This window comes from Pantherophis guttatus, chromosome 4, assembly GCF_059756535.1.
Source record: "Pantherophis guttatus breed Tessera chromosome 4, ASM5975653v1, whole genome shotgun sequence".
Classification (NCBI taxonomy): domain Eukaryota; kingdom Metazoa; phylum Chordata; class Lepidosauria; order Squamata; family Colubridae; genus Pantherophis; species Pantherophis guttatus.
This window is the reverse complement of record NC_142066.1, coordinates 93,130,017-93,157,425: the sequence shown is the minus strand read 5'-3', so window position 1 is coordinate 93,157,425 and position 27,409 is coordinate 93,130,017. Positions and strand designations below refer to the sequence as shown.

At 41.9% G+C, this 27,409-nt stretch overlaps 1 protein-coding gene across 1 annotated transcript in view; it reads left to right on the top strand.

Annotated features, from left to right (window-relative positions):
- Positions 1-1,263: 1,263 nt before the first annotated feature.
- The window catches only part of TMC2 (transmembrane channel like 2), a 160,339-nt gene continuing 134,193 nt past the window's right edge, over positions 1,264-27,409 (top strand). Inside the window, exons 1-3 of the mRNA XM_087894129.1 lie at positions 1,264-1,434; positions 2,145-2,192; positions 3,258-3,564. Coding sequence (XP_087750255.1) covers positions 1,287-1,434; positions 2,145-2,192; positions 3,258-3,564 — 503 coding nt within the window. The 5' untranslated portion in view covers positions 1,264-1,286. The remainder of the gene's footprint in view (positions 1,435-2,144; positions 2,193-3,257; positions 3,565-27,409) is intronic.

The window sequence follows — 27,409 nt, the reverse complement described above, 5'->3', positions numbered from 1 at the left end:
AGATGGGATGGATTATAGAAAGAATAGTAATATGTGTAACTTGAGAAAAGAGGTTTAAATATATTTGAATTATAACTACAAAGAAGAAAATTGAAAGCCACTTCCTTATATTTTTTTCTAAATTTTTTTGCATCTTTTGCTTTTTTTATTTTCTTTTTTCTTCCTTTACATTAATTTATGTTGGCTTTTACCTTCTTTAAAAATTCTATTAAAATTAAATATAAAAAAGAACAAAAGCAGGACATCATTTGAAAGGAGAACAATCAAACCTGTCCTGCTCTAAATAGATTTAACATTCATAAGGTCTTTAACACAATTGTAACAGTTAAGGGAATAAATTAAGGCTATGTCCTGGCTTCTCTTTTGTTTAACATTTATATGAATTATCTTTTTAATAATATATATAGAAGCTAGATATATATGAAACTTGGAGGAAAATTCAAGCTCCATTCCATATATAATGGAAACACTATCTATGAAAAAGGAGCAAGGTTTCAACTGCCAATCACACCTGCTATTTTGACACTGTTGTAGGAAAGAGACTGGCTGAGAGAGAAAAAAGTCAAATGGGGAATTAGTCTGGAATACCTATGCAAACACAAGATGGTGAAGTCCAATCCCCCTGAATGCTAGTTGAATCGTATCTAGTCTTACGCAATCACTCCAAGCACACATGGAAATATATGACTAGTTTTTCTTTTTCTTTTTCTCCCTTAATTACTTGCATAGGGATTATTCTTTATACTATTTATGTTGCTTGTATTTTTTGTTATGGATTGCACCAGTGAGGCTAAAACGAATTTCATTGTATACATGATGTACAATAACAATAAAGGCTATACTATACTATACCCAGGTACAAACTGTCAGTTAAAGATTCCTGTTTATAACTTCGGCAATAAAAAAGATAATTGAACTTTTTGCACAGGGATGTGGTTTTTCATGTCTGACAGTTGCTGACATCCCATTGTTCTTTGAACTGATGACTTTCAAAAATCTGAAACCTATATCTAGATAGAATCTGTAGTCAACACAGCCACCAACCCTGATTGGAAATTTTGATAGTTGAAATACACCACCATGTTGGGGAAACTCTTTAAACTGATGAAAGGAAATTAAAAACATTAGTAGCAACCTTTTAAAAATACCTCCCATATCCTCTACAACACTGGTAACAAACTCACCGTGTCACGATGCCTGGGCATGACTCATCTGACCCATGGGCTGCCAGTACAACAAAAGCCATGTAGAAAGTTAGACTCATGTTTTTCAAAGAATAAGGCACTATGTGTGTATTCCAGTGGTGGGTTGCCCCCGGTTCAGACCAGTTCACAAGAACCGGTAGTAAAACCAGCGGGAGGCTCCGCCCACTGACCCAGATGTCATCAGGAAGTTTCTGTGCATGCATGGTCCCATTGCGAACCGGTAGTAAAGGTAAGTAGAACCCACCTCTGGTGTCTTCATCTAAGTTCTCTCCAAAGGGCTTTCCTTCATGTTTAAATAATGTAGTGCAATACAATGCCAACAGGTGCTTTCTGTGTTGAAAACAGATCAGAGCTCAAAGTAGTTGGATGGGACTGAACTGAATTGGTACCATGAATCATTCTTATGCCTGCAGCATGGAAGCTGAAGCAACTGTGCAATTCAAGAATAATGTTAGATGAAACCAATAGTTTCAGATTCACAAATAGACTTGCTTTATGCATAATAAGAAGAAGCTAAAGAAAGAAGCATAAGAAAAGGCATAGTTTAAGTAGTGGATAAAACTAGTATCTGAAGCAGCTGTTGTTTTTAAAAGGGAACATCCATCATGGTAAAGAAGAAAAGTGAATTACAGATAATTATGGAAGACGGTTTGTATGCTCTCCAGTATTTAGCAAGTCAGTGTATCTTGTATTTAGCATCTTAGAAGAAAACTAATTGACACTAATTTCATGTTCAATTTTTCAAACAATGTATTGGTATCACTATACAGAGAAACTTGATTAAGTGCAGATTTTTAGAAATATCAGAAAAATAAAAAACGGAACATACATTTTAAAATTCAGTTCAGGCCAAAGATGACAAGAAAAAGCTGCTTTTTCTCCTAAGAGTAATGTACTATTAAGATGATAATAAATGTGATGCTTGCTTTTGCTTTGCAGTTGGGATGGAGATTGATGGACAAATGGAGAGTGACACAGAAAGTGAAGGTAAATAAAATATGAATAGCTGCTAACTTTTGAAAGCTTATGTTAAGAATTTATTTTCCTGAGAATGCATACAATGCATATAAATTGCACTCACCTAAGCATTGTTCAAATGACTGTGTTTCCACACTTGGATAAAAACAAATCTGGCCTTTATGTAAAATTTAACTTTTGCTTGTGTATTTTGTTAAGGGCTGACATAAAAAATAATCTTAATTTACAAAATCATTGATTTAAGTAAAAGATTAAAACTTTTAGTTTAATCATTGATTACTAGGGTTCCTGAAATAAAAAATTATTGCAACTCTTTTACAGCTTTTGTTGAACGCTGTCCATTAGGGAAATCTGACAATTTCCTAAGAGCAGCTGATACCAACAGACCTCTGTAACATTTAGTTTTTCCTCACACTGAACAAAGGCTGCAAAAAACCATCTTATAGTTCATCTGATGAAATATAAGATGGAATCAAAAAATTTGAGATTTTAGTATCCCTTTTCTGCCATCTAGTAGCTATCTGTACTTTTGCATATGGCAACTTTGACTTTAATCTTTCAGTTTGTGAATTTTTAAATTGATATTAGAAAGAGAAGCAGAAGAATAGAGCTGTAATTTTTCAGGAAATTTATTCAATATAATAGCCCATTATATTTTTTCACTTTTAGTTATTTTTCTCCAATTTAAAAAGCAAAATAAAATATTATTCTCTCCTTATGCATTACATATGTATTTCTAATGTGTATATATCTTATGTATCTATATAATTATCTAATGTATTTCAGGATATCACTCTTAAGTCATTATCAATGCCTAAGGATCACTATTATATTTATATATTACACAAAAAAAGGGGGATGGATTCAGACATATGAGTAGTTTAAATTCCTTTGATTTCAAAAGTTCTATGTAGCAGTAAGTCTGGATTTTGCAGAGGACTGTATTTTAAAAAGATCGTAGTCATTATTTTACATTTAAGAAATGTTTGCATTAGTCTAGTGAAAGGCAATATTCTCAATAACTTCAAACTCTTCAGGTTTTTTTTTTAAAGTAAAACACTTTTTAAAACACAGGTTATGAGTATGAAGAAGAAGAGGAAGAAGAAAAAGTAGCCCCCAAAAAGAATATAAAGGAAATTGCCAAGAAAAACAGAAAAGAGAGTTATCAGAAAGACACTGATGATGAAAATGAAGAGCTAGCAGTATCCAGGAGGAAGAAATCAAATAAAAAGAAAAAACAGAAAGCATATAATGATGACAAAAAAAACAAAGAGGAGGAAACAATAAAAGGGAAGGAAAAGAAAGACAAAAAGCAAAAAGAGATTGAAAACAAGAAAGCAAAAGGAAAGGACAAGAAAAAGAAAGAAAATACAGGTGAAAGGTATGACATTTTCATTTTCCCAGATCAAAAATCCAGAGATTTGTTTTAATAGTTAGTATTTTATATATGAGTACAATGGGAAAATAATATATTTCTTATTCATTTCACTGATTGACAAATTACTGGTTTCTACTGCCATCAAAATGCATCAAAATACTATGCAATGAGACTCAGTGAAAGACATGTAATTATGTTCTGTGTTTGAGCAATCTGGTGCAAATCAAACAGGTCATCTGAGAGTTGTCAGTTTCTATTTTTTCTCCCAGAGTAGATCTCTGAAACTTGAAACAATTTGTGGAGTTCTAGACTGCATCAAATCACCGTGGAAATGCACTAATATAGCTTTAATCCCAGAAACTCATGTTTAAGCATAATTTAAAAGTTATGTGCTATGACTTTCATGGAGTTTCATTTATGCATTCTGACCAATGTTCTCTCTTATAAATATTGTTGGGCTATAGCAAGAGTATTCAGATATTCCAGTCCCATAAATCCCAATCCTTAGATATTATAGGAAGAAAGCAGTGGTGGGATTCAGCCGGTTTGCACCGGTTCATTAGAACCGGTGAGTAACAATTTGTTCAGTTTGGCAAACTGGCTGAAGCCTTGCCCCTCCCCTCCCTGCCAGTCCTCCCTTTGCCTGACCTCTCCTTGCTGGGCTGCTCGACTCATACTTTGGGTGAGAGTAAGGGACTATTGACAGCTTGCTTCCCTTTCCTTCCTTATGTTGTGCCTGTAAACCCTGAAGTTGGCCAAACTGTGGTCATTTCCTTTTTGGTAGTTTTTTCTAGAGAGGTTTCTCTTCACTGCTTCAGGGCTGACAGAGCCTGGAGTGAAGGGGCCAGGGAGGGGGGTGTAGAGAGGTGTTGTAGCCTAAATAAAATTCTTTCCCCTGGAAATCAAGGACATTGGTGCAGGTGTTCGAAAGGTGGAGACTGAGGTCACCTAGCAACTGGACTTTATGCTGATTGGATCATGTGACTGGAGACTCTGGAGTTTTTATTTTTAATTGGGTGTAAAACCTGCAGGAACTTAGAGCCACTTTTCTACCAAGAACATGCCAATTTGACACGTCCCAATAAAAGTTTCTTTGAGGAATTTGCCTGCCTCAGAGTTCTTATTGAATGAGATGTATTACTTGGAACCTTGACATTAAACCAGTTCTCTAAACTCTAAGGCTTTAAACCGGAGTTGCTGTCTGGGGTCCTGAGCTCCAGCCACTCCCAGGCAGTGGGAAAGACACGGGAAAGATGGAGGAAGAAACCAGAGAAGCACCAAGCATCAGTGGTGCCTTCAGGGGAATCAAGGAGAGCCTGACATTCCTCTTGATGCCCAAGTGAATGGCCGTGGCCATGGTTGAAGTCAAACACCAACTAGGGGCCCAGGTGTAGGAACAATTCTAACTGCCCACTTCTGAAGAGCTTTACTGAGTGGAGGAGGACCTGGAGTCCAAACTAGCCTCTCAGGACAGATGTGGGAGAGACCAATCTCATCCATGAGGGAAGCGAGAACAACAATCCTGGAGTGGAGGTCAATGGGACCCCTGGATTCAAATGAGTCAGGAGAATGGAAGTATCAGGCTCACAGACAAACCCTGGAGGGGCTGCATGAAAGATTTGAACAGATGCATCTCAGCAGCATCGGCCAGCAGCAGCATACCGGTCACCTGACAGCTGTCTTGGACCAACTGAATTTCCCATTTCCTGTGCAAGGAGACTGGTATATCCAGGGTGTGGTGCCTCAACCCCTGCATATGGTGCAACCCAGGATGCAACCAAGTCTATCCAGGAGGGACTGGTCAACTCTTCCAGTGACCCAAGATATCAGCCCTCCGCAATCACTATCAGCTTGGTGGAGCCCGCCCAGCCACAGACGACCAGCCAGCCTGCTAGGTCAGCCACAACTGCTGCTGGCAAGGGACATGCCCCCTGGTTGGACATATTACCATGGACAGGGCTTGGTCCGGGCCCAGGCCCAGTGGATCCCAGCACCACTAGTCATACCAGGATCTTTGGCTGTGCTGCTGCCACTGGCCGTTTCGCAACTACCATCGCTGCAACCCTGAGGAGAAGCCCCACCATGCTTTCAAGTGGTGTTTGATGGACGTCTGGACAAATTGGCTTTCTTCCTAAACCAAGTGTGGGCGCACATCGACTGCTATGGGGACTGCTACCAAGATGACTGAGAAATTGTCTCCACCCTCACTGACAATCTGGAGGGGGAAGCGTCAGAATGGGTGACCCAGCTTCACAATGAGGGGGCTCCTGAACTAGAAACCATTGATGACTTCCTGCAGGAATTAAGGAACCAATATGGGGAAGTATCCCACTGGTAAGAGGCAGAGAAAGAAATTGAGAATAAGACAGACTTCCAGTTTGATGTTGCGGCGAGACAGTCGGGGAAATAGCAGGCTCTGACAAGCCCCGTGAAAACCCGACTGCCGAACCTCCGTTGATGGGTCTTTGGACTGGAACTGTCCTGCAGGGATGGGGATGGAAGAAAGGCACCCCGGATGACCAAGAGGCAAGTTCCTTGGAGATTGGAGGGAGCTCTCTGCGAGTCGGTGGTGGGGGGCGGCAGCCATGACGGCTGCCACAAAGCTGGGACAAACCAGGCAAGTGATGTGCAGGAGGAAAGCAGAAAAGAGTGATGCCTTTTGAAGCCGGGTGAGTGACAACCAACCTAGGCTGGAAACAACATTTGGAGTAATGGCTTTTTTTTATTTGTAAGACCCCTAGCCTTAAAACAACGGCTGCAGAGCTATGGGGCGTAGAAGATTCTAAGATGAAATTTTTAAAAGAAAAGAAAAAGACCCAACTGAAAATTGATATTTGAATAGACTAAATCGGAAAAATAAACATTGAGACTTGGTTCAAAATTGAATAAGTTTAAAGCTGAATTGGATTTTTAAAGAAAAGAAGATAAAAAAGAATTATTATCTTTAAAATACAGAAGAAGGAGAGAATCAAGCTGGAATGTTATATAATTGAAACAAAATAGCAATTTGCATGACTAAAGGAAATTGTGGGTTGTAGAGGGACACCTTCTGGTTTAAAAAGAAACATTGTAACTTGCTTCTTGTTTGGGAACATTGTGAATACTACAGATAACAACCATGGGATTTTGGCGGTGGAGATGTTTTTTCTTTGTCTGCAGGCAATTTGACTTTGGAGAGGAAAAAAAAGGGAAAATATGATGGAACTCTTACAATTGGACTAATTGGTGCAGGAACAAAAGAAGTTAAAGTGCAGGAACAAAAGAAGAAAATTGATGTGATTTGTTTGAAATAGAAGTAAGAAAAAGAACTAAATTGATATATGGAGAATTAAATTGTGAACATTGAAACTGAAATGAAATATATGCTAACAGACAAGGAAATGAGGAATGACATATATACAGTTGGAAAAAAGAAAATAGAAACAATGCGATTAAAAATAAAGCAATGCATATATGGATAGTAATAATAAAAAGGAGGTTTCTATAGATAAATAAAAATGAATAGGACTATGAGAAGAATTTGATATAATATATAAAAAAACTGAAATAAAGAAGAAAGTAAGAATATGAGAGGAATAAAATATATTAACAGAAATTTATTAATTTACGTAAGGATGTGGCTGGAGTAAGAACTAAGCCTCAATGTTAAATTGTTACAAAGATGATAATGACAATGTGATTGTACATTAATAAGTAATGTATAGATGGATGGTAAAATTAAATAAAAAAAGGGTGATTATGCTGGGATAAGAAGCAAACTAAGGTGATTATGCTGAGATAGACAGCAAAATATAGAGAATTATACTGGGTATAACAGTAAAGATAAAAATAATTATGCTGGGATTGACAGCAAAATATAGAGAATTATACTGGGTATAACAGTAAAGATAAAAATAATTATGCTGTGATTAACAGCCAAAAGAGGATGACTAAGATGAAGATTATATACTGGGATAAACCTTTAGAAATAAAGATGACCATACTGGAATTAATACTAACAATGAAATGATTATGTTGTGATTAAAAGGATTAATAATATGACCCCCAATAATAAGGCCAAGCCCTTATTTCAGGGTTCAAAAGAAAATAAGACCCTGTCTTATTTTCGGGGAAACACGATATCTCTTTCAACTATAATTATACAACTTTTTAAAGTTACATTCAAAAATAAAAGAAACAGACTTAATCACTTAAACATGTGTTATTGATAATAATAATTATTATTATTATAATATCATCATAATATTGATTTATCTTTATGTTAATATTTTTACACACATCATCATTCTAATCGTGTGTGTGTGTGTGTGTGTGTGTGTGTGTGTGTGTGTATGTGTACAGTTAATATCTCGGGTTTCTTCCCGTGTAATTGTAAACATATCCCTAAAAGGGTAGTAGCGACGTTTCGACGAAATCACATTCGTCATCTTCTGGCTGAAGTTCTTGGTTTGGTGTTTATGGGCAAACTGTGTGATCGTAACTGACGTTTTTCTATGAAAAGAGGCAAAGGTGTATTCTGATTGGTCGACAGTATTGTTGTATTCTGATTGGCTGATGACGTAGCTGTGTTTTGATTGGGTGGAAGCGCTGATGCTTGGTTGTGGGTTAATGGATAAGTTATGCTGGAAATGGTGGCAACACAGGCATTATGATGAATCTTTGATCTATGGTTTATATTTTGTGTTAAGATTCGTCTGCCTATGAGAGCAGGTTTCCCAATAGTAGGCAGACGGGAAGTGTCACCACGTTTATTCATACAATATGGTCTTTTCTCTATTTCAATGGCCTCTCTGATTATTCTGCCATTGAGATGTTCTATTTTTGCAACTGTTTTTGTGTTATTAAAATTAATATTATGTCCTGTGGCATTTATGTGTTGTACTAATGATGATGTGTGTTCTTTCTTTTGTACTGAATTTTTATGTTCCTCGATGCGCACACTCATTCTTCTGTTGGTCTGTCCAATATATGTTGAGGGGCAGGAAACACACGGGATTTCGTATATGCCTTGATCTTCTAATTCTCTTTTGTCTTTAGGATTTCTCAGAATAGATGATATCTTTCTATCTGTTCAAAATATGGTTTTGATGTTGTGTCTACGTAGCATTTTGCTAATTTTATCCGTTGTTCCTTTTATATAGGGCAAGATGGCTTTCCCATTGTTTTGTTCCTCTTGTTGATTTCTCTTCTATCTGGATGTTACATGCTGGATCATACTGATGATTTTATTTCTACAGAACCCATTTGATGTCAGTATGTTAGTTAATGTATATAATTCTGTTTGTAAATGTGCTTCATCAGCCAGATGTTTAGTTCTTGTGGTTAATGTTTTGGCAACAGAGTTTATTTGTGCTGGATGGTGATGTGATTTAGCATTGAGATAACAGTTTGTATGTGTCTTCTTTTGATAGATGGTATGTCCTAAGGTGCCATCAGCGGGTATTACGGAGACATGGTTGGGCTCGGAGGGCGGTGTCCCTCTGGTTGAAATGTGCCCACCAGGCTTCAGAGCATTCCATCAGCCGAGGGCCCAGGAGAGGGGCGGGGGTGGTGGCGGTTATTATTAACGAGGATCTGGGTCCGAGGGAGACCACTGTGCCTCAGATAGCCGGATGTGAGTCCCTCCTTGTGAGGTGGGGTCGTGGGGTTCAGATGGGCTTGTTGCTTACGTACCTGGCTCCCTGCCACGTGGCAACAGCCCTACCTAAGCTACTCGACGTGATAGCCACGGTGGCAGTAGATACACACAGGCTTTTAGTCATGGGTGATTTCAACCTGCCATCCGTCGGTGAAATGTCTGAGGTGGCTCGGGAGTTCATGGCTTCCATGACGGCCATGGACCTGACCCAATTAGTTCATGGCCCTAATCACAGAGGAGGTCACACTCTGGACTTGATTTTTGTCTCTGGCCAGTGGTTGAGTGGTCTTGCTATAGGGGATATAGATATGGAACACTTGTCATGGACTGACCACTCGCTCCTTCGCCTGGATCTTCGAACCGCTACCCCTCACCGCAGGGAGGCGGACCCAATTAGATGGATCTGCCCCAGGCGCCTGATGGATCCTGATAGGTTCCAGATGGAGCTGGGGCCATTTCCTGAGGATCTAGCACATGACTCGGCCAAGGACCTGGTAGCCGCCTGGGATCGGGCGGCTGGTGGGGCCTTGGACCGAGTCATGCCTTTACGGCCTCTGATCTGGTGCCGATCCTGGGCAGCTCCTTGGTTCACGGAGGAGCTGAGGGAAATGAAGTGCCGGAAAAGATGCCTGGAGAGCGGTTGGAGGGCCAGTCTCGCTGAATCTGATCGAACACTGGTAAGGTCGCATATTAAGGCCTACCTAGTGGCGATAAAGACGGCAAAGTTTAATTACTTTTCCGCCTCTATTGCGTCACCAGGGAATCGTCCGGCCACCCTGTTCAGGGTAATCCGCTTCCTGCTCCATCCGGGAGTGCGGGAGGATCCCTTGGAAGGAAGGGCGGAAGATTTCGGACAATACCTGTATGACAAAATTGCTCAGATCCGGGGGGATTTGGACTCTGACTGGGTAGATCAGGGCAGAGTGACGAGGAATAGTCTTGAGAATGTTATCTGGGAGGAGTTTGATGCTTTGACTCCCGATGATGTGGACAGGATTTTGGGGAGAGTTAGTGCGGCCACATGCTTACTGGACCCGTGTCCCTCCTGGTTGGTACTGGCTTCCTGGGAGGTTACACGAGGCTGGCTCCAGGGTGTTATCAACGCTTCGTTGAGTGAGGGTTATTTCCCCACCACCTTGAAAGAGGTGGTGGTGAGGCCTCTCCTCAAGAACCCATCCCTTGATCCGGCAATATTGGCCAACTATCGTCCTGTCTCCAACCTTCGCTTCATGACGAAGGTTGTTGAGAGTGTGGTCACGTGACAGTTTCTGCAATTCCTGGAGGAAACATCTTATCTAGATCCATTCCAGTCGGGTTTCAGGTCTGGGCACAGCACGGAAACGGCATTGGTCGCATTGGTTGATGATCTCTAGAGGGCTCGGGACAGGGGTTGCTCCTCTGTTCTGGTCCTGTTAGACCTCTCAGCGGCTTTTGATACCATCGACCATGGCATCATGCTGCACCGGTTGGAAGAGTTGGGGATGGGGGGCACCGTGTTACGGTGGTTCTCCTCCTTTCTCTCCGACCGGTCGCAGTTTGTGTTGGCAGGGGGGCAGAGGTCGACCTCGAGGCCTCTCATTTGTGGAGTGCCGCAGGAATCGGTCCTCTCGCCCCTTCTGTTCAACATTTATGTGAAGCCGCTGGGCGAGATCATCCGTGGCTTTGGGGTGAGATACCACCAGTACACTGATGACACCCAGCTGTACATCTCCACCCCAGGCCACCCCAACGATGCCCTTGAAGTGATATCCCAGTGCCTGGAGGCTGTGCGGATCTGGATGGGGAGGAACAGGCTCAAGCTCAACCCTTCCAAGACTGAGTGAGTGTGGCTCCCGGCATCCCGATATAGTCAGTTGACTCCATCACTGACTATTGGGGGCGAGTCGTTGGCCCCCACAGAGAGGGCTCGCAATCTGGGAGTCCTCCTGGATATGCAGCTGTCCTTGGAGGAACATCTGACGGCTGTAACCAGGGGGACCTTTTGTCAGGTTCGCCTGATTTGCCAGTTGTGGCCCTTTCTTGATTGGGATTCCCTGTGCACAGTCACTCATGCCCTCGTCACCTCTCGCCTTGACTACTGCAACGCTGTCTACATGGGGCTCCCCTTGAGGAGCACCCGGAGGCTCCAGCTGGTCCAGAACGCAGCAGCACGGGTAGTGACGGGAGCAGCATGGCGCTCCCATGTAACACCGCTCCTGCGCGAGCTGCACTGGCTCCCGATGGTCTTCAGGGTGCGCTTCAAGGTGTTGGTTATCACCTTTAAAGCGCTCCATGGCATAGGGCCTAGCTATCTTCGAGACCGCCTGCTGCCACCGACGACCTCCCATCGACCCGTGCGCTCCCACAGAGAGGACCTCCTCGGGGTGCCATCAGCCAAACAGTGCAGGCTGGTGACCCCCAGGGGGAGGGCCTTCTCTGTGGGGGCACCTACCCTCTGGAATCAGCTGCCCCCAGAGATAAGGAGAATCCAAGACCTCAGTGCCTTCCGTCGTGCTCTTAAAACCCATTTTTTCAAGCAAGCCGGGCTGGCTTAAGAAGAAATTTTTAAATGTTTTAATTGGTAGTGAGTTTTAATTGGGCCAAATTTATATATCTTTTAATTGTTTTTTTAATATTTGTACTGCATGTTTTTTTAATTTTGGCTGTACACCGCCCTGAGTCCTCAGGGAGAAGGGCAGTATAGAAATTTAAAAATAAAATAAATAAAAAATAAATACACTTTTAATAATACCATCATTCAACTTCTCATTTCTAATTAATAATGAATTCTCATTCATAATTTTCCAGTTTCATATCTATTTGTGGTAATGTTTATCCTAATATTAATTTATATTAAATACCTAATTGTCCAGTCTATATCATTCTAATATTAATACAATTATTAGCATATAATCATGACATATCTACAACTCTTTTTCTCCCCTAAACCATTATCTCTTATCCACATCCCATCCTTTAATCCTACCTTTTTTTTACTTGTCTCCCCTGTTTTCCTCTTAAGTCTTTTATACCATCTACTTCGAAGTTTATATTCTGAATTCATAATTTAATTTTTTCTCTTTTCCCACTGTTTAATTTGAAAACTTTCTGCTCTAAATCCTATCGTTTCCCTCTTCCCGTTCCTCCCATTTCTTTTTAAAATCTTTTAAAATATTTTCCCCCTGTTTTAATTCATCAATTCTTATTAATTTTAATATGTCTCCTCCTTGTTATCGTCTTTTTGCTGGTTTCTCAGTTCTAACTCCCCTTCTGTTCCAACTGATGATTCCATTCTTTCCTTCTTGTCCTGGTCTTTGCTCCTTGTCTCTTGTATACAATTTTCCTGTCTTCTATCTATACGATCAAATATTTCCACCATGTCCTTGTGTAATTCCAGGATAAGGTTGTTAATGTCTTTAATGTTTTGAATCATTAATTCCATTCTGTTTGAGTCTCCACAGTCGTCAGTTCAGAAACCAAACCTCCAAGTCAAATTTAAATGTCTCATCAATGTTCAATCAAATCAGTTAGTTACTTCAGGGATCCTCCACTCCTCAAGTCATTTTTGTATATCCAATAGTATTTAAGGGTCCCCAGACACAAATTCTTTTTTACTATTCCAGTTTCCAATGGTTAGAAGGTAAATATGTATAGTTCAACAGTTATTTCCCTTCATTTCAATATTTACTCCCAAATAGCAAAAATTCACTATCATCAGCAGATGGCACTCTTTACTTTACTCTTCTGCCTCTCTGCTTTTATTTTGACTCTGCTGCCGCTCTGCTTTTATTTTGACAAGTCCAATTTATTTCTCTTGCTCATTACTTATGGCAAATTATTTGAAGAAAAGGTAGGTTCATAGTTCCGGCATCTTAATATCACACCTTTTGTTTTGGGAATTCCATTTCCAACTTAATTTTCTTTTTAAACAAATATTTACTTCTTTAAATTTCCAATATGTTTTTTCACAATAGTTACATGCTGCTGTAACAAATTGTTCTAATTTTTTGGGGGGTCCGGCTTCAGCTGTAAATCTTTTCTTACCCAGACGATACACCATCCACTGTTTCTCTGCTCCTGCACAAACATATGGTTTCTGGATGTTTCCCAGCTTCATGGTAGCCATTTTAACTGCTGCTGCTCTTAGTCTTCAGATGAAGGGGTTTTCTGAGTCAGGGAGGGGAGATGCGGCTCCCCTCAACCTGCAAGGCAGTCCCCCTTTGTTTCACCATCCCTACAGGGTGGCTATGGCTTCAAATGAAGCCCCCGACAGGGAGAGCTCGGAATGGACTGCAGACATCACAGATCTCACTTCCAAAGGCACTGGAAGTTCAATTGGAAGCTCATCCTGACCAGCCTTTTGTAGTGCAAGCAGATGCAAGTGACATCACTGTTGCTGTGGTCCTATGCCAAAGAAATGCAAGTGGAGACCTGCAACCATGAGCTTACACTTCCAAAAAACTAACTGACACCGAAAGGAGGTGGGCAGTGTGGGAGAAGGAAGCTTTTGCAGTCTGGTGGGCACTGCTGACCTGGAGGCACTTTCTGGAGGGCAGTCAAGTACCATTTCAACTCTGGACCAACCACAAAAATTTAGAAGCGCTAACCCTCCCCCCCCCTGAAAACCCTCCCCAAAGCAGGTTCACTGGGCACAGTACTTCAAGTGGTTTAACTTTAAACTAAAGTATATCCCAGGAAGGAAGAATCTACTTGCTGATGCCCTATCCAGAAAACCACAATTCAACAGCAAGCCGCAAGAAGTAATTTACACAATGTTCCCCTCCTCCCAAACAGCAGCACAAGCAACTACTCTGTTACAAACCAGGTGACCATAACTCACAGATGGGGGAGACATGACCCAAACCTTTAAAAGGAGCTACTAACAGACCCTGGTACATAGAGAATAAAGACGCACTAACCCTCAAAGATGGACTAGCATGGAAGGGTCAAAAAATATACGTTCGTCAAAGCCTACACCTTCAAGTGCTTGAAAAAAAGCCACAATGCCAAGCCAACTGGACACTTCGGCTACTTAAAAATGCTGCATCTCCCCAGGAGACAGTTTTGGTAGCCAAAAATGAAGAAAGACATTGAGGACTATGTGAAAAGCTGTGCCACTTGTGCAACTATGAAAAAAAGACCGGGGAAGACCGCAGGTCTCCTTCAGCAAGTGGCAGATCCATCCTAACCGTAGGAAGAAATTGCCATGGATTTTATTGTAGAGCTTCCTGATACTGGTGGAAACATGATCATTTGGACCGTGGTAGACTTGTTCTCAAAACAAGCCCATTTCATCACCTGCCCAGGGCTCCTGTTGGCAAAAAAGCTGGCTAAATTATTTATCAAACAAATCTATAGGCTGCACAGGGTATCCTGCAGAAACATATCAGGTAGGAGAGTCCAATTCATGGCAAGGCTCTGGAGGGAATTTATAAAGGCTATTGCATCATCGCAGGGACTCAGCTCAGCCTTTCATTCAAGTACAAATGAGATGATAGAATGATTCAATGCAATGATAGAACAATATTTGAGGTGCTATGTAAACTATCAACAATCCAATTGAGCCAGAACTACTGCCATTTGCGGAAGTGGCATATAACAATGTAGTACATAGCCACACAGGACTGTCATCTTTCCAAATCACAACCGGAATGGAATTTGTCCCCATGCCCAAATTACCCAGAGAACCCCCTTCATCCATGTCATTAAATGGATGGATGGAATCCCTAAAAGGATTGCGGGAAAATACCAAGCACGCTTTGAGAAAGGCAGCAAAAAATTATAAAAAACAGGCTGACAAGTGCCAGTCTCTCCAACTGCAATTACAGGTGGGAGATAGAGTCTACCTATCTACCAAATATCTAAAATTAAAATTAGCCTCTAGGAAATTGGGCCTGAAGTTTTTAGGGCCATTCCCCATAGTAAAGGTAATTAACACCATGAAAATTGAAAGTACAATTGAAACTTCCCCAGCTGTTGGGGAAAGTGCATCCGATCTTCCACTGTAGCTTGCTGAAGCCAGCAGGAAGTTCACAGCTCGGGCAGCCCCAAAGTTCTCAGCAAGTTCACAGTAGATCAGGCAGCCCCAAAGCCACTTGTAATTGAAGGGAAATCATGCTATGAAATAAAAAGGATCTTAGATTCCAGAGTATACTTTTTTTTTGACAATTGCATTACTTAGTTTATTGGAAGGGATACCCCCATCTGAGCTTCCTGGGTGAAAAGTTGGAAGGTAAAGACAGATAGATTGATTAAGCAATTTCATGAGAAGTATCCCCATCAGTCAAAGGGCCCTCCTGGGGAGGGAAGGAGGGGTTAGAGACCTCTCCAATTAATTTTTCTGTGATTGAAAGATCTCTCTCTTGCAGGAAATTTTCTTCAGTTGAAGGGGGACAGCCTGTCAACCCTGAAGTTGGCTGAACTGTGGCCATTTTATTTTTGGTAGTTTTCTCTAGGGAGGTTTCTCTTCTCACTACTTCAGTCTTGACACAGCCTGGAATGAAGGGGCCAGGGATCTGGGGTGTTGTAGTCTAAATAAAATTCTTTCCCCTGGAAATCAAAGACATTGGTACAGATGTTCGGAAGGTGGAGACTGAGGTCACCTAGCAACTGGACTGTATGCTGATTGAACCATGTGACTGGAGATCTGAGAGGGAAGTGACAAAGTTTTATTTTTTTTTATTGCAAAAGTTTTACAATTACATTTTCACCCCTTTTCCCCACCCCCCACCCCCCCAAACTTCCCAACCTCCCTAACCCTCCCTAACCCTCCCCTCCCCCCAGACTTCCCTATAATATACTCATAACTGGTAAAAAAAAAAACACACAAAAAAAACCCCTTAATATGACACTTTTTACCTCATTACATTAAAATATTTCTAATACATTATTTTCAAATAAAAGCTATTTGATACTTTCTAGTTTGATATTTGTTCTGAACATATTCTATCCACCTTTTCCATTCCCATTCATAAGTCTCTTGTGAACAATCTTTTAAGTATGCTGAAATCTTCGCCATCTCTGCAAAACTGGCCATCTTCAAAGTCCATTCTTCAATAGTGGGCAAAGCTTCATTTTTCCAATATTTACCTATCAACAATCTTGCTGCTGTTATCATATACAATATCAATTTTGTTTCACCCGATGTAAAACCCTTAACTATACCCAATAAAAACAATTGTGGAGAGAATTGAATTTTTTTCTTCAAAACATTCTGCAGGACCCACCAAATTTTTATCCAAAAAGCCTTAACTTTCCTACAGGTCCACCAAACATGATAATACGTAGCATCCAAACATTCACATCTCCAACATTTTGGCTGAACATTAGGGTACATACATGACAACTTTTTGGGGTCTAAATGCCATCTATAAAACATTTTGTAGAAATTTTCCCTCAGGTTCTGCGACTGTGTAAATTTAACATTCTGAACCCAAATTTTTTCCCATGTTTCCAACATCACTGGTTCTTCAAAATTTTGTGCCCACTTAATCATACAATCTTTAACTAATTCAGTTTCTGAGTCCCTTTCTAGCAAAACATTATAAAGCCTTTTGATATGCATTGGACCTTTCTCTTTTATATGTCTAACCAATTCTTCCTCATGCAACATAATACCAGTTTTTTGGTCCTCTTTCCATCTCAATTGTAATTGATTATATTGTAACCAAGTTAAATTAATCCCTTCGTCCAACAGTGTCTGCAATGTCTTCAGCTGCCATCTGCCCGCATCTGTAAAAAGAACCTCTTTGTATAAACCCCCCCCGAGTGACATTATATTTGTATTCCACAAAGTATGACCAAGATCCAGCCATAGCGGTATTTTATAATCCCATTTGAGTCGGTGCTTCTTCCAAACTCTCATCAAAGAGTCTCTAAGTATATGACTTTTAAATACTTTATCAACTTTGTCATCATAAAATAAGTAAGCATGCCATCCAAATTCAAGATCAAAACTTTCTGCATTCAATATTCCAGCCTTTTTACTTCCAAACCAATCACTTGTTAAAGTTAAAGCTGCTGCATCATAATATAACTGTAGGTTTGGAAGTTTAAGACCTCCTCTTTCTGGAACATCTTGCATAATTTTCAATTTCACTCTCGGCTTTTTCTCGTTCCAGACAAACTTATTGAGTCCAGTTTGCCAGACTTTCAATTGTTTATCACTTTTAAGCACCGGAATCATTTGAAACAAAAAAAGAAATCTTGGCAAAATGTTCATCTTAACTGCCGCTATTCTTCCAAGTAGAGACAGCTGCAGTTTTTTCCAAGTCTCCATGTCTTTCTGCACCTCTCGCCACAACACCTCATAGTTATTTTGAAACAATTTCATGTTTGATTCTGCAACCTGAACTCCTAGATATTTTACCTTAGGTACAGTCTCAAAACCTGCCCTCCTTTCAAGCTCATGTTTACGATCTTGTGTCATGTTTTTAGCTATCATTTTAGTCTTTTTTGGATTCAGTCTAAAACCTGAAACTTTACCATAGTCTTGTATAATGTCCTTCATCAGGATTATTGATTCCATTGGTTGTGATAGGGTAACAACCAGATCATCTGCAAATGCCTTTATTCTGTAATCCTCTTGCCTAATCATTATACCTTTCAAGATATTAGAGTCCCGTATTGTATTTAGCAAGACTTCTAGTGTTAGAATAAATAAAAGTGGGGACAACGGACATCCCTGTCTTGTTCCTTTTTCAATTTTAAACTCTGTTGTCAAACTTCCATTAATAATGATCTGTGCCTTTTGCTCTTGGTAAATTGCTGAAATCGCCTGTATAAATTGATCCCCAAAATCCATCTTTTTAAAAGTCTTTAGTAGAAAATTCCAATCCACTCTATCAAAGGCCTTCTCTGCATCCAAGAAGACCAGCACTGCAGGAATCTGTTTATTCTTCTCAAGATATTCCAATAAATCTATTACTTGCCTTACATTATCCTTCATGTGTCTGCCCTCGATAAATCCCGCTTGATCATCATGAATCACCTTTTGGATTACTGGCATCAACCTGTTGGCTAATACTTTCGCATAGATTTTATAATCTGTATTCAAAAGAGATATTGGTCTATAGTTCTCTGGTTTTTTAGGACCGACTTGTTCTTTTGGTATCAAAGATATGTAAGCTGTTGTCCATGATGGGGGTATTTTACCCCCTTGTTGAATATTGCAAAATAAATCTCTGAGTTGTTCCACCATTTCAGCTTGCAAAGTTTTGTAATACACTGCGGTCAAACCATCCGTGCCAGGAGCTTTGGCTGTTTTTAACTGTTTAATTGCTACTATTATCTCCTCCTCTGTTATAGGATAATTCATTCTTTCCTTTTGTTGATCAGTAATTTTTGTAACTCTTTTATCATTTAAATATTTTTCTATAAGTCCATTCTGCACCTCCTCTTTGGCATATAGTTTGGTATAATAGTCCACAAAAGCTTCTTTAATTAATTTTTGTTGAAAAATTTCTTTCCCTCCAATATCAATACTATCAATAGTCCGTATACTTTGTTTTTTCCTCAATGTGTAAGCCAACCATCTGCCCGGTTTATTAGCGTTACAAAATGTATTATGCTTCGCATATTGTAAGTTTGTTGCAACTTGTTCCGCCATAAGCATTTGAAATTGGTCTTTCAAAAGTTTTATAGCACTGCATATTCTTTCATCTGTTGGATTTTTAATAAGTAACTGTTCTTTATTCTTTATTTCTATTTCCAATTCAGATCTTTTCTTTTGTCGAGACAGTCTATGTTTAGAGTTCATGTAAATAAGTACCCCTCTCATATAAGCTTTACTTGCGTCCCACACAATTTCAATTGGGGTACCTTTATTCAGATTTATTTCAAAAAATTCTTTCAAATGCTTTTTAAGTTCTGTTGTATTTTTTTCATATCTAAACAAGTTCTCATTTAATCTCCAAGAACGTCTCTCAACCTTATCCATCTCAATTTCTATCCATACTGGGCTATGGTCAGTCAAAGTTCTTGGAAAAATCTTTGTTCTTTTTGTCTTGACAAGTAAATCATCTGACAACAAAATGAAGTCAATCCTAGAGAAGGATCTGTGTCTGTCAGAAAAAAAAGTATAGTCCAATTCTTTTGGATTATGTATTCTCCAAACATCTTTTAGTTCCATATCTTTTTTCATGTCAAAAAAGGTCTGTGGTAATCTGATCCTAGACTTTGCTAAACTCTTTTTATCTAATTTAGAATCAATTACTCCATTCCAGTCTCCCATAATTAAAATAGATCTGTAGTCCCATTACAGTATTTTGGTATGTCCGGTTTCCTCGTCTTCGGCGGCGGCGGTGCCTTTTGAAGCTCTGCCAGCCCTGCCGCTTGTAGAGCCGCTTCGCGACTAAGAAGCGGCTCGAAAACTTCAAAAATCTCTAGGATTTTTGAAGAGAGATTGCAGGGCACAGGTTGAGCCCCTGCAACCCCCCCAGGGAATAGTTTCTGGGGAGGGAACAGGAGCGGCTCCCATTCAACCTGCTGGAACTCCGGGCGGCGTGGGACAAGTCTGCTTCTGCAGAACAAGCCGGCTACAGGAAACTTTAAACTGAAAGAAAAGGAACCAGCCTTAATAAGCAGCATACTGTTACTTGAACCCTGAAACTCGGAATCGCAAGTATTAGAGTTTTTTTGGCTTTCTAATCTGAGTGAAAAAATGCGGATGAGTGAAAGTGAACTGTAAAATGGCGCTTAGCCTTAGAGTTAACGAGCTGGCGAGTGTGGATTGCTGAACTCATCTTGCTTTGTTACAAAGTTTCTAAACTGCTACGAAGTTGCTTCGCTTGCAACAAGAGAAATAAGAGAGAAATTTCTCCTTTTTCAATACTGGACTTTGCTTTACTTTGGTTCTTATTTGATTAAATCTGGGGGACTTTTTCAGAAGTCTTTGTGGAGGTGGGAGAGGAAGAAGAACTTCCCTTTTTAGTAAAACCAGCATACGTGGCAGGATGGCCTCAAAGAAGCAGGAAGCGAAGGCAACAGGAGGTGGATCTCCCACACATAAAGCACAGCCTCCCCCAGCACAACAGATACAGACTCAGAAAAAAGATTTTGATGTGGGAGATTTAAAAGAATTTATTTCTAAAACTTTGGATGATAAATTTCAAAAATCTCAACAGGAGACAGATGATAAACTTCAAAAATCACATCAGGAATTTATGCAGGAAATTAATGAAGTTAAAGATATGGTGAAACAGAATCAAAACAAGGTGACTAAAAAAATATCAGAAGTGGCATCTGGCCTGGCAGAATTTATTGTGAAAGTTGATTCTAAAGTTGAAGAACTTAAATCAGAAGTTAATGTTAAGATGAAAGACAATGATTATAAAATTGCTGATGTTGACAATAAAATGCAAAGAGTTGAAAATGAGATTGTGATGGTACAATTCAGGGCAATGGAGTTTGCTATACGGCCTCGAGGAATTCGAGAAGAGGAAAGACAGGATTTGAGACAGGTTTGTTCTGAGGCCCTGGCCAAGATTCTACAAGTTAATCCTGATGTGGTTTTTCACAAAATAGATAAAATTTACAGAGTGAATTCTTGGGTGGCCAGACAAAGACAATTGCCCAGAGATGTGGTCATATATTTTACAGATAGAGAAATAAGAAATGACATCCTGCAAAAATCCTTTTACACTTCTGTGCAAGTGGGGGGCTCACGAATTGGAATTTATAAAGAATTACCTCCTAAAATGCTGAAAACCAGAAAAGAATTTGGCTTTCTTGTTAAGGAATTGCAAAATCTACAGATACCATTTCGGTGGGACGCCCCAGTTGGTATAATTTTGAGATACAAGGGAGAAAGATATCGTTTGAATACCATGGAGAAGGCAGAGCACTTTTACACTACTATTCTTAAGGAAAGAACACCGTCCCCACGCACATCTACAGTTTTGGAGATTAAGGAGAGTGATGAGAAGCAACCTCAATGAGAACTGCAAGAACAGTCTAAGCAGGAATTAGAGGAAATGCAAGGCGCAGAAGGAGGTTTTCTGGATGAGCCTTTGTGGAACCTTCTCCAATCTTGGACCCGGTTCGGATGATCGAAGTTAAGGATCAACGTATAACTCGAGCTCAATCTAAGTTACTTAAACAAAAGCAACAACAACAACAGGAAAGACAAGACAAGAAGGCAGTTAAGAGTACTGCACAAGAGACTGGAGCCATGGGGGGAGCAAGATCGAAGCTTTCGGATGATATTCGATTATTCTGCTCTTTGCTCCAGAAAGATGAAGATGACGTTTAAGTGTTTATCTTGGAATGTTAATGGGTTGAATTCAGCACAGAAAAGGAAGAAATTATTTACATATTTGAAACAATTTAATAATGATATAATTTGTTTACAAGAAACGCATATTACAACTCAAGATCAAAAATATTTGATAAACTCCAAACTAGGAACACATTTTATATCTTCAACTTCGCAAAAAAAGAATGATGTGGTTATTTATGTAAATAAAAAGTTAACAGCTAAAGTTATAGAAGCAGATGAAGATGGTAGGTTTGTAGCAATTGAATTGCTTACAGCAAATGGCCAAATTCTTCTGATTGGAATTTATGCTCCCAATCAACAACAGGACCATTTCTATAAGATGCGACAAAGTTTTATTTTTAATTGGATGTAAAACAGGTAGGAACATAGAGTCGGCTTTCCACTGAGAACGTGCCAATTTGATATGTACCAATAAAATGTTCTTTGAGAAATTTGCCTGCCTCTGAGTTCTTATTGAATGGGATGTATTACTTGGAACCTTGTTCCAACCTTGGGAACCTTGACAGTGCCCAAGAGAGTCGCCTTCTCACACTTTTCTGTCTGGCCAGACTGAGACCATTTCAGCATCTCGGCGCTCCTCTAACTGGCTCCTCCCATCCCCTCCAGCAAGCGGTGTCCGGGCAGGCAAAACCCCAAGGCAGTTCTAAGGCACCCAAGGGGAGGAAACATGGGGAGAGAGCATCTGGACTCAGGGGAGCTCAGGGCTTTTTTGCGAAAAGTCCCATACTCCTAGGAAGACTTCTTTCCCATCTTCCCAGGAGCATGGAACTTTTTGCAATGAGGCCCTGAGCTCCCCTGCTGTTTGTTCTGCTGCTGGAGAATGGGCTGCAGTGGTCCCACCTTGGCTCACGCCAGATCCTTGCAGTCATCCATGTCGGGATTGCTCTCCCCCTTCAGGTTCTTTTTGTGCGAGTTGGAGAGGGGCAGAAATTCCGACTCCGGGTCTGCTTCAGCCTCTTGGCATGGGATTTGGGCAGAGGCTGGAGGGAAGCACCACTGGTGGTGAAGAGTCAGAAGGCCTCATTCCCAGTGGGACTGTATCATGGCCTGGAACTGACTGACCATCTTGGCTCACTGAGACTCCAGGCACCAGCATCTGGCCTTGTACTCCCACAGGTCTTCCCTCTGCTTGGAAAGCCTATGCTCATAGTCCTCAGTGAGGAGCCACCTTCTCGGCCAGATCCAATTTGAACTGAACCAGCTGTTCTGCCAACTCTTTCTCATACTGGTTGCTTAGCTCCAACAACTGCTTCCTATTTGGGCCCTAAGGAGCCCGGGTGGTAAGGAGTGGCTGGGAGGAGCAAGGAGAGGCCGGGCGAGGTGCCCCTCGATGTGAGCGATGTTGAATTGGCCACATCCACCCAGTCACATAATCACCCAGCCATGCCCACCCAGCTGGTCATTAGGTCAGAGAACTGGTTGTTAAATTATTTTATTTATTTATTTATTTATTACATTTCTATACCGCCCTTCTCCTGAAGGACTCAGAGCGGTGTACAGCCATGATAAAAATAATACCAACACAAAAATTAAAAACAATTTAAAATAATTTAAAGCATTGGCCGTATTTAAAATAAAACCCCTTTAAAACCATTTAAAGCCCACTTAAGTTAATTCATTCGGTCAGGCCGGCTTGCTGAAACAATAAAGTCTTCAGCGCATGACGGAAGATGAGGAGGTCGCGGATCCTCCTTATGTCCGGGGGCAGCTCATTCCATAGGGCAGGAGCCCCCACAGAGAAGGCTGTCCCCCTGGGGGTCACCAGCTGACATTGTTTGGCCGACGGCACCTTGAAGAGGCCCTCTCTGTGGGAGCGAATTGGGTGGTGGGAGGCATGCAGTGTCAGAAGGCGGTCCTGTAAATATCCCAGTCCTAAGCCATGGAGCGCTTTGAAGATGGTGACTAGCACCTTAAAATGCACCCGGAAGACCACTGGGAGCCAGTGCAGCTCGCGCAAGAGAGGTGTTACATGGGAGCGACAAGTCGCCCCATAACCACTCGCGCGGCCGCGTTCTGGACCAGTTGGAGCCTCCAGGTGCTCCTCAAGGGGAGCCCCATGTAGAGAGTGTTACAGTAGTCCAGACGGAAGTGACAAGGGCGTGAGTGACCGTGCGTAAGGCGTCCCAATCCAGAAAGAGACGCAACTGGGAAATCAGGCGAACCTGATAAAAAGCCCCCCTGGCCACAGCCATCATATGATAATCTAAAGACAGCCGCATATCCAGGAGGATGCCCAAGTTGCAAGCCCTCTCTGAGGGGGGTAAGATCTCATCCCCAATAACCAGCGATGGTACCAGCTGGCTATATCGAAGCACCGGAAACCACAGCCACTCAGTCTTGGAGGGGTTGAGTCTGAGCCTATTCCTCCCCATCCAGATCCGCACGGCCTCCAGGCATCGGGACATCACATCAAGGGCATCATTGGGGTGGTCCGGGGTAGAAATGTACAACTGCGTGTCGTCAGCACACAGTTGACATTTCACCCCAAAACCACGGATGATCTCACCCAGCGGCTTCACATAAATGTTGAACAGGAGGGGTGAGAGGGCTGACTCTTTCAGCACCCCACAAGTAAGGTGCCCCGAGGTCGACCTCTGCCCCCTCCGTCAACACAGACTGTGTACGGTCGGAGAGAAAGGAGGAGAACCACTGCAACACGGTGCCTCCCACTCCCAGTCCCCCCAACCAATGCAGCATGATACCATGATCGATGGTATCAAAGGCTGCTGAGAGATCTAGGAGGACCAGGACTCAGGAGCTTCCCCTGTCCTGAGCCCTCCAGAGATCATCAACCAATGTGATCAATGCCATTTCTGTGCTGTAACACGTCCTGAAGCCCGACTGGCACGGATCTAGATAGACAGCTTCATCCAGGTATTGAGGAAGCTGTCGCGCCACCACACTCTCAACAACCTTCACCGCGAAGCGGAGGTTGGAGACCGGATGGTATTTAGCTAATATAGCTGGGTTCAGGGAGGGCTTTTTGAGGAGGGGCCTCACCACCGCTTCTTTCAAAGCAGCTGGGAAGACACCCTCACCCAAAGAAGCATTAATAATCCCCTGAAACCAGCCTCATGTAACCTCCCAGGAGGCCAGCACCAACCAGGAGGGACATGGGTCCAATAAACATGTGGTAGCATTGAGTCTCCCCAAAATCCTGTCCATGTCCTCAGGAGCCACAGGGTCAAACTCCTCCCAGATAACACTCTCAAGATCTCCCCCTATCATCCCATCCGAGGCTACCCAATCGGAGTCCAGGCCGTCCCGAATCTGAGCGATTTTATCATGCAGATATTGCACAAAATCCTCAGCTCTACCCTGCAAGGAATCATCCCGCGCTCCCATCTGAAGTAGGGAGCGGGTCACCCTAAACAGGGCGGCTGGGCAGTTCTCTGCAGATGCAATAAGAGTGGAAAAATAATTAGATTTCACCACTCTTATTGCCACTAGGTAGGACTTGATGTAAGCCCTCACCAGTGTCCGGTCGGATTCGGTGCGGCTGGCCCTCCAATCACTCTCTAGGCGTCTTTTCCAGCACTTCATCTCTCTCAGCTCTTCGGAAAAGGAGCTGATTGAGATCTGCACCGGATCAGAGGCCACAAAGGCACAACGCGTCCAAAGCTCCAGCAGCCGCCCTATCCCAGGCGACTACCAATTCTTCAGCCGAGTCATGAATCAGAGCCTCTGGGAATGGCCCAAGCTCCATCAGGAACCTGTCCGGGTCCATCAGGCGCCTGGGACGGAACCACCTGGTCAGTTCCGTCTCCCTGCGATGAAGGGGGGTGGCCTGAAAGTCTAACCAAAGGAGCAAATGATCTGTCCATGACAAGGGCTTGATGACTAGCTCCCCTAATTCGAGATCATTCATCCACTGACCAGAGGCAAAAATCAAGTCCAGTGTGTGTCCCCCGATGTGGGTGGGGTCATGAACTAACTGGGTCAGGTCCATGGCCGTCATGGAAGCCACGAACTCCTGAGCTGCTTCTGACATTTCACCGATGGATGGCAGGTTGAAATGCCCCATGACCATAAGTTTGGGGGTATCCACCGCCATCCCGGCTATTATGTCAAGCAGCTCAGGCAGGGCTGCTGCCACGTGGCAGGGAGCCAGGTACATGATCAGCAAGCCTACCTGCACCCCATGACCCCACTTCACAAGGAGGAACTCACAACCGGCTACCTGAGGAACAGTGGCCTCCCTCGGTTCCAGACTTTCCTTAATAATCACCGCTACCCCCCGCTCCTTCCCTGAGCCCTCGGCTGATGAAATGTGTGGAAACCTGGTGGGCACATCTCCACGAGGGGAAACCCCCCCTCCTGGCCCAACCAGGTTTCCGTAATCCCTGCCAGGTCCGCACCCCCCTCCTGAATTTGATCGTAAATGAGGGGGGCTTTATTTACTGCAGACCTGACATTGCACAGCACCAGCCGGAGACTCAGGCCCTGAGGCTCTGCACAACCAGGGTTATATGAAGCGCCTTGGGGGCCGGAGCATGCCACCGCTCGCAAATAGCGGGTGCGTACTCCCCGAACATGATATGGCCCCCTGCACCCACCATATCTGCCCCTCCCACCCACTGTAGTGATGGAATGGCCCTTCGCCTCCTCCCCCGGCACCCCCAGTGGAAGGTGGGAAGGTGGGAATCCCACCACTGGAAGAAAATAATATCAGTTGATGGTGATCAAGTGAAAAACTGTTAAATTCACATACTTAAAAGGTTTCAAACTACCTCTGCAGGTATTAAAAACACAATGGACCTTTGACACATTATAACTGTTAATTGACAAAATATTTGTATTCTGTTTTACATATAACCTACATCTGTGTAACCAATTGGTTCCTCTTCTTCCTCACCTCATCTCAATTTAAATTTTATATCCATCTAATCATTCCACTGAATTTGATGAAATGAGCTGAAACTCACAAAAGTTATGCTGTTTAATAAAGTTTGTTAGAGTTTGTTAGAGTGAAAAAAAATTGCTACCAAACTGCTTATGTATCTGAAGCATGCTTCCTGTGAACAACCTTCAGGTAGTACAAGTTGAGCTGCTGATTACTGCCTGTGTTACAGCCTGTTAAATTGCACAGAACCAGAGGAACAGGACTGGGACCTGTGGTCCAGGAGTTGCCCACATCCAGGGCAAGATATCCTTTCACAGAAGTAGCAGTAGCTGATATTTTCAACTATTTTGTTCCAAATAATATTGTGTTAAATTGAATTTGTAGTGCTTGTAGTATGTGTTGATGATTATTTGTATCAGCGATGTTAGTCACAGGCACTTGAGGGATGCAAGAGTTGGGAGTGATAAAGGAATCCTAAATACAAATAGGCATAATAAAGCTATTAAAATGCTGAGAAGCTACTGATCCTTGGCTGCAGTCTTTTCAAGTAATTTGGTACATCATGGATTTGGAACTTAAACCTTGTGTGGCTAACTTCCCTACTGCTGACAATTCCATATTCTATTTCTCCTATTAAAGTAGGACGTAAAATGAAATTTGGATATAAGAGTGAAATGATACAGGGTTGGCCTGGATGATCTCTGAAGGGTCTCTTGACTTGTTATTGTAAGAGGCAATTGCTGGGTTCAAAAAGTCATATCACAAAGTTAGCTAAATTCTCTTGCAGAACTAAACCATATGGATCAGCATGAATCAGCTTTCCTGCCTAAGCAATAAGGGGAGGGGGCCTAGTTAAAGAGACAGATTTCACATACTTTCTAAAGTAACATACTTTGTTACTTTAGAAAACTATAAGAATGCATGTCTTAAAAAAAGTCTTTGTTCAGACCCTAACAGATTAATTAATCTGTCTGAACTTTTTTGGCCAAAAATAAAGTTTCTCTTGATTTCGAAATTCATCTCTTTTATTTTTCTGCAACACTATGATCATCAAGTTCTCAATGTCTTAGCCCTGTTGGAAATGAATTTCAGCCAACAAACACTTGGATCG